This window comes from Stomoxys calcitrans, chromosome 1 (genome assembly GCF_963082655.1).
Source record: "Stomoxys calcitrans chromosome 1, idStoCalc2.1, whole genome shotgun sequence".
NCBI lineage: Eukaryota > Metazoa > Arthropoda > Insecta > Diptera > Muscidae > Stomoxys > Stomoxys calcitrans.
Window position 1 is genome coordinate 54,552,365 of NC_081552.1, and position 16,980 is coordinate 54,569,344.

The 16,980-nt window shown below is 38.3% G+C and overlaps 1 protein-coding gene across 5 annotated transcripts in view; it reads right to left on the bottom strand.

Moving 5' to 3' along the window:
* The window catches only part of LOC106090505 (probable E3 ubiquitin-protein ligase makorin-1), a 40,881-nt gene extending 26,684 nt beyond the window's left edge, over nucleotides 1-14,197 (bottom strand). The window contains exons 1-4 of one of the 5 annotated variants that reach the window (XM_013256718.2): nucleotides 14,120-14,197; nucleotides 12,872-14,067; nucleotides 12,671-12,809; nucleotides 12,450-12,587 (exon numbers count right to left, since the gene is read on the bottom strand). In XM_013256718.2, coding sequence (XP_013112172.1) covers nucleotides 12,450-12,587; nucleotides 12,671-12,809; nucleotides 12,872-13,719 — 1,125 coding nt within the window. In that variant the 5' untranslated portion in view covers nucleotides 13,720-14,067; nucleotides 14,120-14,197. The other 4 variants (XM_013256719.2, XM_013256720.2, XM_013256722.2 and 1 more) reach the window with 4 other exon arrangements.
* Nucleotides 14,198-16,980: the final 2,783 nt, after the last annotated feature.

Genomic DNA, 16,980 nt, shown 5'->3' on the forward strand with positions numbered 1-16,980 from the left:
AAGAAGTACGACCACGAAATTGCGTGTTGTGTTCAATGCGTCTCGTCCCTCTAGTAATGGTAATTCCCGGCCCTGTTTTACAAACTGTTTTACCAACCCTCATTACAAAATGGAGGCTTTTCAAATTTGTATTTAACGCCGACATCGAAAAGATGCATGGCAGATACTGGTAAATCCCCAACATACGCCTATCAGAGAATACTCTTCCGTAAATCCACTTCTGATGAAGTGTCAACTCCGCGCCGTATTTGGCCATTCGGATCCTTTTGGAACTAAGATTTGTGAAAAAAATTTCCCTTTGCCTCTCACATTATCAAGAATAACATGTATGTTGATGTGCTCGCTGGTGCATATAATTTGGAAGATACCATTCAGGCAAGAAATAAGCTAACCCGCAGGTTTTTCTTTGCGGAAATGGACCTCTAACGACATATAGCTGTTGCAGGATATGCCTTTCGGTAACCATCTTGATAACCAATTTCTTGATTTGACAGAAAACTGTACCACTAAGACATTAGGATTGCGATTAGGACTGCACTGGAACGGACTAGACAATTTCTATTTCGATGTACCTCCAATGTGCAGAATAGATACATTCACGAAACGCATGGTTTTATCAGAAATCGCAAGACTTTTTGATCCCGCTGGCTGGTTAGCGCCCAAAGTAATAGTAGCCAAAACTATTATGCAACACATATGATTGGATAAGATAGATTGGGACGACCCCCTTCTACCACCCACTTTGAAAATGTTGGAGAATTTCGTAAGCAATTATCCTAGTGTGTCCGAGATAAGAATACCGCGATGAGTTAATTTTAATCCTTCTTACTACATTCAGATCCACGGTTTCTCAGACGCCTCGGAGATGGCTTACGCGGCAGCCATCAATCTTCGAATCTTGACACCTGCTGGTAATATCTTCTTCAATCTACTTCTAACAAAAACTAGGGTAGCCCCAATTTCAAAAAAATCTCTTCCCCGTCTTGAACTGTGTGGAGCTGTGTGGAGCAGCACTTCTACCACAGTTAGTGTCGTCTGTGAAATCGCAACTCATCCTCTCTCCACAAGAGATATTTATGTGGACAAACTCAGCAAAAGTAGTTGGAATTGAACGATGGAATCATGTTGTGTCGAAAGACAACCCAGCAGACGTGGCCAGCCGAGGCACATCTGCGGAACTTTTGAAAGATCACGATTTGTGGTGGCACGGCCTTCCATGGCTCCAACTGCCAGCTTCGAGTTGGCCCAATTTCGTATCCAAGTCTGATTGAGAAACTGACGAGACGCGAAGACCGACAAAATCATTCAATGTAAATCTGCATTCATCTGATAATTTGGAACGCTTTTCGAACTATCCTAAATCCCAACGAATAATTTCTTTCATTTTTCGTTTTTTCTTTAATATTCACCCTAGTTTCAAAACCATCTTTAGATTCACTTCAATAGATTTGACTGCAGCTGAACTAAATTTCTTTTCCCCCGAATGTCTTTTCCTAATGTCTTTAAACCCCTTTCGGTGAACTCTCCAGCATTAACTTTTGAAGAAAAGTTCCCTACCATATTACCCTAAAGTGCTCGATTTACTCGTCCACTAATTGAGTTCACACATGGTCTGTCTATTCACGGACATAACCAACTGGTCATGCGCTTAATACGAATGACATATTGGGTGCCAAAACTCAAAAACTTAGTCAAGACCATTATCCAATCTTGCACTATCTGAACTGTATTCAAACAGAAACAAGCTCAGCAACTTATGGCAGCCTTGCCAGCAGAGAGAACAAGGCTCGATCGACCTTTTTCGATAACAGGCATAGATTTTGCTGGGCCTTTTGAGATTAAGTCTTATACTGGCCGAACATAACTTCTTAAGAAAGGATACGTGTTAGGGACAAGGGTTCGGAATAATACTGGCAACTCTGCTTTAAATGCTACTATACCAACAACAACAAGAACAGCCTTGCCAACAGCGTATTCACCACATTGGCAAACGTAGCTATCGCCCAGTTAACAGTATCCCTAGGGGTACATGTCTACCCTGGCGGCACTGCTCCTGGCATCTCAACATCAGCAACAAACTCGATCGAGGCAACACTTGTACACATGCAGAGAAGGGTAGTTCAATTTCAAAATCGTAATCTAGGACAAATTCTAATAAAATTTTCCTTCGAAATCATGAATCTAAGATCAAAATAGAACTTTAACCAAAGTTTGTAGTAGCCACGTTCGCTGTTAATATACAAATTGATTCATTCTGAGATTATTTTAACCCTGCAACCGTCTCTATATTTGGCTTAAAAGATACGAGTTTAATTGCCTACACTACCTGGGCCAACGTAGTTTTTGATTTTATGGGTAAGTCTTTCTCGTCATCTGCAATTGGTGGTGAGCGTCCGCAATGGACTATATTTGATTCAATCCCATCGCAGCCAGTCGTACGTACCAGATTGACGCGATGAAAGCCTTCATTGGCAAGGGCTGCCGCCGCAATGTACAACACACTGCTACAACCACAACTACATTTGGCTACTATGATGAAATCGCGTTGCTGAATGTTCCAATGCCTGTTCTGTATTAGAAGGATGTTAATGGATCAATGATGTGTTGTTGGATCGCCTTTCTTAACATCCAGATACTCAGACGAGGATCTAGCTCAGTGAGTTAGAGTTTTGATCCTCCTATGACCATAAACTTAAAAGAAAGGTATTTAGGAGTAGAGTAAAAATTTGCCCAGGAACCGAGCAGTGGCAAACTTCTCACACATCAATGAGTGCTTTCCGATTCAAGTTTAAACTCAATGATAAGAGGCCTTTTTTATAGCCGAGTCCGAATGGCGTGCCGCAGTGGGACACCTCATTGGGGAGAATTTTTTGCTTGACCATGCATTATACCTCGCAAATGTCGCCAGCATTAAGAGGGGATAACCACGCTTTAAGTTTTGTCCGATGTTCTCGCCAGGATTCGAACGCAGGCGTTCAGCGTCATAGGCGGACAAAAGCTACAGTAGCACGAATTCGATATCCACATTAGGGCGAAGTGCCCCACCCTAAAATGATATTACAGTGTTAAAGAAGGCGCTGCGAAGCGAGCCCAGTTCGTCTAGTATTCTATATAAATTCGTTTCTGTTGGACTTACTTCCCCAATTCATGTAATTCACAAAGTTACTGTAATAAAAATATATTAATTACTATTAGTTGTTGTTGTAGCCACATTTTCATGTCGAGGTGGCGATCCTCCTCAAGCTCCTATATGTAAGCAAGCTCGTTCCGGTCCAAAGGACCGATCACCGCGGGAACAAGGTGTCCATTGGTTCTTCAAAGGAGCCAATAACTCGCCTTGTTATATCGAGCATCATAGGCATTCAATATTAGTGCAAGAGCCGGTGCCGCTCGACCTCTCACTGAGACTCTTCGCTCGATACCGCTGATTTTCCGCGACTGCCGTTGCAGCTACTCCGTATAAAGCATTCCAATATCAGCATCCTGTGGATGCGCTCGTTAGCTCGCAGCTAAGCTTCTCGTGACAGCTATGAACACCACACAAATTGGTGCCTGTGTGGTGCTGACAGCTATCCCGTATCGGTAGCTAGACATAAACCAACCTTGGAACTCTTTCTTTAATAACTCAGAAAACAATATTTTCCATTGCATTTTAAGGAGTGATCATGAACCCAAACCTCAAATTCGTGTTCCAGGAGATTTACTATGTGAACCATGTTAGATCGAAATTGAGGGTGGTCCCTATACAGCGCGCAATTCGCAAACATTTTAATATAACATTTCTATATTTTTCAATTAAATTTTTAATTGATCCAATAAAAAACTTAATTGGATATTTCCGAAATTTCAATCATTTTTTTAATTCGATTAGTTAAAAAATTAATTGAAAATTTCGATCATTTCTAAATTGGATCAATTAAAAAGTTAATGAGAAATTTCAAAAATATTCGATCATTTTTATACCCTCCACCATAGGATGGGGGTATACTAATTTCGTCATTCACTTTCTAACTCTTCGAAATATTCGTCTAAGACCCCGATCTAGCCATGTCCGTCCGTCTGTCTGTCGAAAGCACGCTATCTTTCGAAGGAGTAAAGCTAGCCGCTTAAAAATTTGCACAAATACTTCTTATTGTAGTGTAGGTCGGTTAGGGTTGTAAATGGGCCATATCGGTCCATGTTTTCATATAGCTGCGCCACTTTTTGAGCCACTAGAGGACGCAATTCTTATCCGATTTGGCTGAAATTTGGCATCAGGAGTTTTGTTATGATTTTCAACAACTGTGGTAAGCATTGTTGAAATCGGTATATAACCTGATATAGCTGCCATATAAACCGATATTGAATCTTGACTTCTTGAGCCACCAGAGGGCGCAATTCTTATCCGATTTGGCTGAAATTTTGCATGACGTGTTTTATTATAACTTTCAACAACTGTGCCATATAAACCGAGGGCCCAATTATTATCCGATTTGGCTGAACTTGTTTACAACGGCTTCTCCCAAGACCTTCAACGTAGCCTGATACAGCTCCCCTATAAACTGATATCCCTATTTTACCTATTGAGCCCCTAAAGGGCGCAATTCTTATTCGATTTGACTGAAATGTTACCCAATGGCTTCTACAAGGGTCTCCAACATTATGGTCCGAATCGGACTATAACTTAATATAGCTCCAATAGCATAGCAATTCTTTTCTTTTATCGTTTGTTTGCCCAAAAAGAGATACCGGGAAACGAACTCGACAAATCCGATCCATGGTGGATGCTTTGTAAGAATCGCCCCGGACGAACTTAGCACGCTTTTGCTTGTTTTAATTGAAATTTTTTCTCCTTTTTTAAAAACTGTGATTGTTATCATTTTTGACATTATCATCCGATCCTCCGACGGCTGGGAAGGTCCCTGAAATCACTCCTTGATGGTGTATGGGAGGTGTACCCGACCCCCACATGTTCCAAGGAAATTTTATCGAGAATCGTTTAAAATTATTTTCAAAGCGATCCGACCAATAGTTTAAATTTGGAGATTTACGGGAACGTGTGAAAAGGTCCGCTGAGTCCCTTGCACTGAAATTTCAAGAAATCGTTAAATGCACTCTCTTTTGGCTTGTTTTCCGGGACCAGTAGGAACCACATATGATCCCTTTACAATATTACGCTCGCTCATCAACGAAGACATGACGTACATCATAATACATAATAAGTAAATGCTGCATGCAATTTGGCAAAGCCACAAAAGAATGGAAACCAATCACTTTGAAAGAGTTCGATGCTTTTTTAACTATTATTTTGTATGCTGTACTCACTTTATCGAATAGAGAACCTTTTGAAAAGTTATGGGACTGCTGAATATTCAAATAAAAACGCTACGTTGTACCTTTAATTTTCTTCCACAATCGTACTTGAATAATATGGCAACATCGTAGAAGTAAATCTAGTTGACGTTTTATCTATAAACTTATTCTGAAGTATATTGTTGTAAGAATCACATGGATTTTTGTATAACCTAAAAGTTACAATAAAGAAATTAAAAGTATAATACAAGAAAATACAAAAGTGGTATCAGAAGTGGGATTAAATAAAAACCATACCACCAAAAAAATAATAATTAATTCAAATGGCATCAGAAGAGGCAATTGAGTTCTTAACTTCTGCAATTGCTCAAGCTATACAAAAAGCAGTACTAAATGGAATGCTACTGAATATCACAACTACGCACGGGTGCACATGGGCGCTGATCTAAGTAACGCTCTAAAAATTCTGAATTGACCAAGGAGCCCAGAATCATTAAAATTCGAGGAAAATAAGTCACTCCTTGTTGGGCAATTTGATAGCAAATTAAAAAAAAATTGTCCAAAGCCATGACTAATCAATAGCCGATTTCTCACTCCGACTGAAACAAGGAGCAGTCGATTGTAAGTATGCCGAATTCCTGGATAGGATTTCTGAAAGCTCGAGAAATTCATATTACACTACGAGAAGAGTATTGTTGTTGTTGTAGCAGTGTGTTGTACGCTGAGGCGGTAGCCCTTGCCGATGAAAGACTCCATCGCCCATATACTTACTTTGAATACACCTACCCATGGACTACTGCGACCGACTAGTGCCGTTTACGGCGCAGCCAACATTCCCGCCATTTGGCAGAGGTGTATGGAAGCAGTGTTAAAGAATATTCCCAATGTTATTAGTTTTTTCGATGACATACTATTAAATGCAGACTCATTCTCAAAGATGATTTCAAGCCTAGAGTTAGTGCTGTCTAGCATGAAAGAACAAGGCCTCCATTTAAATCGATCAAAATGTGTATTTTCTGGCATTCATACATCGAGTAAACATGTCGATGCAGCTTTTCTTAGGTAAGGCAACGTATTATAATGCTTTCATTGCGAATTTATCCACAAGATCAATACCATTAAGATTAATGTTGGCGCAGGAAAAATTCGATTGGACTGAGGAAGCAGATCGGGCATATGGAAATAAAAGGAGCAATAAACTTCACCGCAAGTACTTATGCCATACGACTCGGATCTTCCCTTACTACTCGCAACAAATGGTAGCAAAACCGGATTGGGTGCAGTACTTTCGCATATGTTACCAAATGGCATCTGCCAGTCGCACTTTGACATCGACGGAAAAAAAGTACCCACAAATCGATAAAGAACCGTTGGTGATAGTATGGGCAGTAAAAAAATTCTTTAAATATTTATATGGTAGACACTTTACATAAGTAATTGACCATAAACCATTATCCCAAATACTACATCCAGAAAAGGGTCTACCCGCACTATGCATAAGCAGAATGGCTAATTACTCCAAATTTCTCATTAATTTTAATTATGATATAGTATTCAAACCAATAAAATCCAATGCAAATGCAGACTATTGCTCGTGAGTAAGACATTCTTTAAAAATTCATCAGGTAAGCACGCCACAAGAGTACAGAGGATTCACAGCAAGGGATAGAATGGTTTGAGGACTTTATGGTACGGCAAATTAATCAGCCACCATAGCAGCTGAAACTAAAAATTACAACAACTTTACAAAGAATGGGTTACTCAGCTCTTGAAGATAAATACCAATTAGCATCAGGTTGTCTAACTTTTGAGCACCGAGTTGTGATCCTTGAAACTCTTCGTACCACAAATACTCAAAGATCTTCACACATCTCACCTAGGCATTGTAAAGACAAAGGGTATGGCTCGTTGCTTTGTGTATTGGCCCGGTATTGACAAAAATATTGAAAAGTTTGCATGTGTGGCTCATTTAAATAAACCACCAACATTTAAACAACACCATTGGGAATACCCAAAGGGTCCGTGGCAACGCTTACATATGGATTTATGCTGGTCCATATTTAGGAATGATGTTCCTCATTGTGACGGCTGCTTATAGCAAATGGATGAAAGTAAAGCCGACATCGTCAATAACATCTGCTGCATCGATTACAATTTTAGTTGAAATGTTTTCGGCTCATGGTGTGCCTCATACTGTGGTGTCTGATAATGCAATTAATTTTTCATCGACTGAATTCCCCAAATACTGGAGCAGTGTACCACAAACAGTCGGCTCCGTACCTCCCCGCAACTAATGGCCAGGCAGAAAAATGTGTTTAAACAGTAAAAAAACCTTGAAAGCAATGGGAACAGTTAGAGAAACAGTGCACAGGGACTTAAAAAAATTTCTACTTCACCACCGAAATTCCCCTAACGCAACTACTGGCCAATCACCAACCATGTTGCTGCTAATTTAAATTCATCGAACACCAAAATTAAACCAGCTCTTGAACAAATACTGAGTGCCTACGATGCTCGGTATGACAAGGCGGCGATCGGTCCTTTGGACCGGAACGAGCTTGCTCCTCTACAGGAGCTTGACAAGGATAGCTACTTCCACACGAAAATTTGGTTACAACAACAGCGGACAACAAGAGAAATCTGATAAGCATAACCTTACAAACCAGTATGGAGGAGAGAAGGAAAGAAGCCGATCCAGTTCTAGCACCAGAAACTCCGACACCCACATGCAGGTCAAATAAATATATCGATGGGTGAAAATCTAGCCGATCTAGAAAGCCCCGGGTCTAATTCTCTCCATGAGGTAAGGGAAAAATGTTGGATATTCAAATCAAAACGTTACGTTGATTTAACCTTTGAAATTCTTCCACAATTGTACTTGTATAATATGCAACATCGAAATATGTAAATCTAGTTGTCGTTTTATCTAATAACTTATTCTGAAGTATTGTATATTGTTGTAAGAATCACATGGATTTTTGTATAACCTAAAAGTTACAATAAAGGAATTAAAAGTATAATACAAGAAAATACAAAAGGGCCCAACGCACTGTCCAGTATACAAAGCTGCATTATCATTAGATCGTATGCAGTGTATAAAACAATGCTTTAGATTCGACAATGGAAATACGCGACAGCAGCGACTAATCAATAGCAAAACAGCGGCTATTAATGATATTTGGCAAATGTTGCAGTCTAACTTGGCAGCAATTTACATTCCGCATGATGCAGTGACCGTTGATGAGCAGTTTTTCCCATACAGAGGCCGCAGCCGCTTCACACAATACATTCCATCGAAGCCTGTCAAGTACGGTATAAAAATATGGTGGTTGTGCGACTCAAATTCATTTTATCCTGTCAAAGGAATGATTTACTCTGGGAAATTGCCTGACCAGACACGAGAGGTGAATCAAGGCCAGAGCCCACAATTTTTTCACAACTTTGGATTTGGCGCGTACTTTGATCAGCAAAAAACCGCATATGTTGGAACAGTGCGCGTCCTGTCAATAGCACTTTGTTTGGCTTCAACGAAGGCTATATAGCACTATGTTCATGTGTGTCCAAGAAGAAAAAAGCGGTAATTTTGCTGTCGACACAACATTATACTTCCAGGTGCTTGACACATATACATGCAAGCACTCAACAAACCGCTGGCCATTGGCCAAGTTTTATAATATGGTGGACATAGCTGCATTTATTTCATACAACAATATGAAGCCAGTAAAAAGAAGTGACAGGCGACGGTCATTACTAATAATGCTGACAAAACAATTGTCACTACCAAACATAGAGGAACGAGCGCTAAACAACCGCATACCCAAGGATACGGAACGCAGTGGAAGCATTGGATGTAAAAGTAAGAAAAACCAATTCTAATGTTCAAAAGTAGAATAACCACATAATTTTGTTCTTTTTAGATATTATCAAGACCGACAGAAGGAACTGCGCCATCTTTTGCGTCTAGAACGAATAGACCGTCATGTCGCCTATGCCGCACGGACGGCAGCGGAAAACAAGGTCCTATTGTCATTACTGTAACAATACAGTTTGTGCAGAGCATTCAACATTTATGCATCGATACTACACCTGCACAGATATAGAATTTTTTCTCAATCCCATGGCCGCCGGTTGTACGCACCGGATTGATCCGATGGAGTTCTTCATCGGCAAGGGCTGTCGCCTCAGTGTATAACACACTGCTACAACAACAACAACAACAATCATATAAAACTCATGTCTTTCATAAATAAAATATTTTCTAACATTCATTATACATGTATAGTTAGTAAATAATAATAAATCAAAAAAACAAGTTAAAAAGCGTTAAGTTCGGCCGGGCCGAACTTTGGATACCCGCCACCTCGGGTATAAATGTTAAATTTTGAAAATATCTAAATATGAAAATATTAGTCTTTTTGGTAGCTATATCCAAATATAGACCGATCTAAACCATATACGACACGGATGTCGAAAAGCCTAATATAAGCCACTGTGTCAAATTTCAGCGAAATCGTATTATATATGCGTTTTTATGGGGCCAAGACTTTAAATCGAGAGATCGGTATATGGCAGCTATATCCAAATCTGAACCGATCTGGGCCAAACTGAAAAACAATATGAATGGGCTTGTCACAACTCACTGCCACAAATTTGGGGGACATCGGACAATAAATGCACCTTTTATGGGCCGAAGACGTTAAATCGAGAGATCGATCATATGGCAGCAATATCCAAATCTGAACTGATCATAGCCAAATTGCAGAAGGATGTCGAGGGGCCTAACACAACGCACTGCCACAAATTTCGAAGCATCGGACAATAATTGCGCATTTTATGGGCCTAAGACCTTAAATCGAGACATCGGTCCATATGGCAGCTTTATCCGAATCTGGACCGATTTGAGTCAAATTGAAGAATAATTTTAATGGGCATAACTCGAATCACTGCCCAAAATTTTGGAAAAATCGGACAATAAATGCGCCTTTATGGGCCCAATACATTAAATCGAGAGATCGATCTATATGGCAGCTATATCCAAATCTTGACCGATCTTGACCAAATTCCAGAAGGATGTCGAGGGGCCTAACACAACCCACTGTCGCAAATTTCGTCGAAATCGGACAATAAATGCGTCTTTTATGGGTCGAAGACCATAAATCGATAGCTCGGTCTAAATGGCAGCTATATCCAAATCTCGACCGATCTTGACCAAACTGCAAAAAGATGTCGAAGGGCCTAACACAACTCACTGCCCCAAATTTCGGCGACCAAGACCTTAAATCGGCGAACCGGTCTATATGGCAAATATATCTAAATCTAGACCGATCTGGCCCAAATTGAAGAGAGATGTCGCAGAGCCCTACACAACTCACTGCCCCAAACTTCGGAGAAATCGGACAATAAAAGTGCCTTTTATGGCCCCGAAACCTTAAATCGAGAGATCGGTCTATATGGCAACTATATCCAAATCTGGACCGATCTTGACCAAAAAGAAAGATGTCGATGGGCCTAACACAACTCACTGTCACAAATTTCGGCGAAATCGGACAATAGATGCGCCTTTTATGAGCCTAAGACTTTAAATTGAGAGATCGGTCTATATGGCAGCTATATCCAAATTTAGACCGATCTAAATCAAATTTAAGACGGACGTCTGTCCCAAATTTCAGCAAAATCGGATAATAAATGTGGATTTTATGGGTCTAAGACCTTAAATCCGAGGATCGGTATATAGCCCATCTTCGAACCTAACCTGCTTATGGACAAAAAAAGAATCTGTGCAAAGCTTCAGCTCAATATCTCTATTTTTAAAGACTGTAGGTGATTTCAACAGACAGAGGGCCGGACATGGCTAGATTTTTAGATTTTTACGACGATCAAGAATATATATACTTTATAGGGTCGGAAATGGATATTTCAATGACAAAATGAATATACCCCCATCCTTTTCGTAATTGAAAACGATTTTTATTTTTTCCGTGTAGAAGAGCAAATCCCTTAAACTAAAAATTTTTTATATGAGAATAATTTTTCTGTGACTTTGAAATGGGGTAAATTTTTCTAGTGAGTCTGATTTCTTTACAATTGTTCTATTTCTATACTATCGAAGTTGGCATAAAAAATTGAATAAAGATTTTTTAGAAATAAGGGTTGTTATCTACAAAAAAAAGTCAATGACCGCTGTTGTCTTGCGCAACAAAGCGTGCTTGGCAACTGTTGATTAGACATTACCCCAATCTACATGGATTGGGATAATTTCTAGTTTTCATACAGGGATACCTTCTAGGGCGCAAAGTTCAAGCCATAACACATGTTATTTCTTTATTTCACTAAGATTTTTCACGTTTTTATTTTTTAATTTTCGCATAAAAATTACTTGAAGCGAAAGCCAGCCTTTCATAATTATCTTCCTATGTGTTTTTGTCAGGGGCAAATTACAGCATAAGTGATCGAATGTAATTTCATCTCGTATTTAATGGGTTTTTATAAATAATGCAGGATTTAAGCATTCGCATTTTTAAATTTCAAAAATTCAAAGAGAAGAGATACATAATTCAAAATAGGACATAATTCAAATTTGGACATATAAATAAATTAGCAGGGGACGTGTGTCGCGTGGTTTTCGACCATATGAGCATACCAGGGGTGTTTTAGTCAAATTTTCGCAAAATCTTTAATTACTGTCAATTTGGAGATGATATGTGACCTTCTAAATGATTTGTTCTGAATAGTCAATATTATAAAATTATAGAAATATATAAATATAATAAACCTTAAAACCAAAAACCAAACGCAATGAAAGGTTAAAGTAGCCAAAATGAGTCACGTATAGATTTATCAACCCTAATAATAAATGTTAAAAACTGTTTTCAAGTGATCTTTCCATTGAAAATTAATTTCACAAGGTCTTGTGAATCATACAAAAAAAGTTATCATAGACCAATTGTAATTTGTTGGTATTGAAAAGGAAAATTGATTCGTTATTTTTATCAACAACATAATTTTGAAGGGCAAAAGTTCAATTTTTTGCAATTATTTTGTTTATTTTCAACACCTTCCATTGCCTTTTTGCGTGGGCTTTAAGATTACACAAAGAAATTGTATAACAAAAATGTCAGAAATAAATAAAACAATTTCAAGATTATAACTATACTTACATCAAGTAAATTAATGATTTCATTATTACTGCGGTGGATTTTACGAGCTTTTTTGGGACAGCCAACATCCACTAGTTCACCGCTAGGCAAAGCATGCTTATAAAAACACTTGTTACCAAAAGGACATTTGCCATCACCCTAAGTACAAATTATAAGAATGATACGATTGAAAGAATTAAAATAACAATATTGAACTCTGTTCAGTTCGGGTTTAGTCTTACATTTTTAAAGTACTTGCAGTCTTTGATACCAAGAGCTTTACGATAATCTCCCAGGAGTTTATCTTTTTCCTCTTTGGTCTCAACCCAAAAGGCACTAGGACAAACGAAATCTGATGAAACACGACATTCGGGGCAGGATCTGCAAGAATAGCCAAGTTAACAAAATTAACTATACCTAACATAGTATAATTCCTCACATACCTTGTTATTTTATGTTCAAATTGTTTAGCTTGACGCCATTTTCGTATACATTCCAAGCAAAAAATGTGATTGCAATTCGGCAGTATGCCAAAGCGCTTTTCCCTACCCGCTTTTTCCATTATAGTGTCAAAACATATGCCACAAGTCTTGTCCATTGAACGTGCAACGGCAAAGGAAAGCTCCATGGCCTGCTCATGTTGTTGCAAGCATTCCTTTTTATGTTTCTTGCGCTGCTCCTCATCGTTGGGATGAAGACAGAATTGATCACACATTTCACAAAGTTCCATGTGAATGGCATAGGCACAATACATGCCATAGGGACAGGGACTTTCGAAGGGGCATTCTTCGTCAATGCTACCCATCTCATGTAGGCCAGTTGGATACTGAGGCATACTTCGCGCACCAGGGCCAAAAACTACATCAGCCCACGAGTGATTGGTGGTGGCTTCAAGTGTCTCCCCACTGGCATGTTCAGCTGCTGGTATAAATGCCGGAGCATTTGCCCAATTGCGACGGCTAGTGCTAGGACGTTCATTGTTTAGGGGTGTAGACCCAGTATTTGTTGTTGAACTGATTACCTCACCACCTGATAGATCGTGAGAAAATCGGCACATTGAACCGAAGCGACACATGCCGCGCTGAAAATAACGACAAATGGCGGAAGATGTGGGCAGGAGTTGCAAAGATGATGACGAGCCAACATCATCTCCAAGTTCAGCAGTACGATTTTTTATTGTTGAGACTGTTGCTGATGATGAAGCCTCTGTTGAAGTTGAAGCTGATGGTTGCAGCAATTGTGTTAAAGCTGTTGATGATGTAGCTGCGCTTAAAGCTGCTGCCGTACTCATGATGTTTGATGTTATAAGTGATGGTGCTGGTGGTGGTGGTGGTTGCGCTTGTTTGTTGTCTCTCTATGGGCAAAACAAAGATGTCCTTGATAGTTTTCTTTGTTTTCACCACAAACAAACGCTCACTCGAACAAATCTTGCTGCAATTTACAATTGACAGTGCAGACAGAAGCAACACACAAAGGAAACGGATATGACGTCTCCTTCTGGCAATGTGATGATGTCCTTGTTGCTGCAGAAAAAAATCACACTGAAGAAACCTCACTCTCAAAGCAAGTCTACTAATCCAAAAATGGAGCAATTTTCAGAAAACACAAAAAGATGTTTGCACGATTTGTTATAGGTTGCCTGAACATGAAAACGTACAGTAAATTTTTCTATAAAAAAGGCTTTGACTTACTCGACACTTTTGATACTTTGGAAAAAAATCCTTGCTTGCGTTATTGCGTTATACTAGTAATCTAAAAGTCGATTTTCGACTAATCGTTTATTCGACCTTTTATCTGTGTAAAAATCGAAAAGTTCAGGTTGACTTTTAGTGGATAAAAGATTTAATTATTGAAATCGAATCATCGACTTTTGACGATTTTGGTATACGATGCGCAACTCTAGCAAAATTTTCGTTGCCATAAAAATGAATCGTTTATGAGTGCTAATAGACAGTATGTGGAAGAACATACATAAAGCTGACATTTGTTGTATTTTATGTTGATGCTTACACAAATCGTGTTATTGGCTATTATGTTATAATATCAATAACTATTAAAGCGACCATTAGACGATAAGACATGTCATATGTAATTTCAAAAACAGCAACACTAAAAGTTGCACACATCGTGTGATACATACGAAAAATTTAATATGACAAATGGATTTTGGAATAAATATGCTTTTATTTCATCGAACATAACTGCAGATACATCTGCATAAAAAAGTACAATATATATGAGAATACTCGCCGATTAGAGAGCTCTATTCGTATTCGACGTACATAAGATAACTTTTAATAGAGAAAATGACAGCTCATATGACATGTCTCACGTCTAATGGCAGCTTAGGTAAAACTCTATACTTCAAACCCATGGAGGTAATCTGACTTGTACTGGATAGAACAAAAATAAAACAAAGGTATAATTACCGGCTTTAAAAGGCCATGTATAAATGCAAGACGTATTTAAAAAGGTGGTCTCACGCAAACAGCCGTTAACAGACGGCCAGGTTTAACGGCGTTAACATGTAAAAATTTTGTTTGTATTATCTTTGTTGTTATCTTCTTTCCCCCATATTCTCTGCTGATGTAGGCACACGTATACAAACACGCACACAAATCTATTTGTTTGTATTGGATGCGAAAGAAGTCTGTACTAGACTTTAAAAATAAATCTTGCAGAAATGGTATTTATTTTTGTATGGTAAAACCTGCAGAAAACAGGATTTAGCATTTAATACTGGAAAAGGCCATAAATCCGGATTAAGTGGCCAGTGTACGTACTTTTACTTTTTATCTGCTTTAAGCCTAGTACTGGTACTAAGTACTAGCATTTTACACGTAGTGCCAACAACAAAATATTGAGTGCATTATCCGTCAAAATCAGTGATCAGTGCAACTCTGATTTTGTATATGTTACTAGTTCGCGTCATTTTTCGTTGTTTGTGTGGAATGGTTGTTAACTATAAAACACACACACACTACCAAAAATCGTTGACAGAAAGTGCGCTTCGCGAAAAAAATTTTACTCAGCTGTTTACGGTACACTACCTAGTAATTATGTCATGGTACTGACTTCATCCACAGCGAAAATGCCTATTTAATTATTGCGAAATCCGACGGACTCTTTTCTTTGTCAGAACAAAAACAACAATACACAACAAAGAAAAAGTATTGAAGCAGAGTTGATTCGGCCCATTTCGTGACCTATTTATTATATTTGCAATTAAAATTGTTCGAAATTAATCATGATGCAGCGACATGTCGCTACTATTTTGCTCATAGAACTTTAATTTTATCAATTCTTCTAAAGCCCAGTACTGACTTCGACTTTTCACACGAAAAACTGTCAAAATGCACTATTAAAAATGGTGACGAGGATAATGCGAATACATTCCGTACAAGTGGTATTGATTTCTATAATCAAATTAGTAGCAACATGTCGTTGCATCAGGATAAATTTCGCACAATTTTAATTGCAAATGTAATTAAATGCTCACGAAATGGGCCGAATAAACTCTGAATCAATACATTTGCCTTTGATGGGTGTTGTTTTGTTTGTGTTCTGACAAAGAAAAGAGTCCATCCGATTTTGCAATAATTTAATAGGCATGTACGGTGATGCCCTATTGGAAACTTTAGTGATTTTGGCGATTAAAGCCGCTTTTTTTCGTAAAAATAAACCTGAATGTATTGGTAACTGTCAAATAAATATTGGGTTGCCCAAAAAGTAATTGCAGATTTTTCATATAGTCGGCGTTGACAAAATTTTTCACAGCTTGTGACTCTGTAATTGCATTCATTCTTCTGTCAGTTATCAGCTGTTACTTTTAGCTTGCTTTAGAAAAAAAAAAGTGTAAAAAAGTATATTTGATTAAAGTTCATTCTAAGCTTTATTAAAAATGCATTTACTTTCTTTTAAAAAAATCCGCAATTACTTTTTGGGCAACCCAATATATGTCTCTTTAATTAGTACAAAATAAATAAATCTGCTGAGCAATAGTGAAAGGCAACAGCTAAAATGGTATGTATTTAAAAAACATGATTCTCACATAAGATTTAATGGTTTTCATATTAAGATGGCTGTTGCTGTAGTTCAAAATTTGTACCGAAGCTTTGCCATTGCCACAAAAGCCATAGCGGAAGTCGATCAAATGACCCAGAAATCCGAAGCATGGGGAGGGTATCGTTAACAATAGCAAAGTTATGTGGAGTTTCAAATTAATTTTTTTAATTAAATATTTTATCCGCTGCAGTTGCTGTTCTACTGTCACAGGCCAAGGAAAATATTCTTGTGCTCTAATGAGGTGAGTTTGCTCAAGTCTTTGAAGAGTGACATAAGAGTCATTAACTCGATTTTTTTCTTAGTTTTGCAAAGACATTGGAATTGGACAATGGAATTTTGGACAATTTTTGCGTAATGCTGGTGGCTGTGGTAACTTTGTATTGACATCAATAGCTTTTGCATAATCGGAAGTATGCCAATAAAAAATCTTTAGTAAAACTATTGTTTTACACTTGGTTATGGTATGCAACATTTCATCTCAGCATGT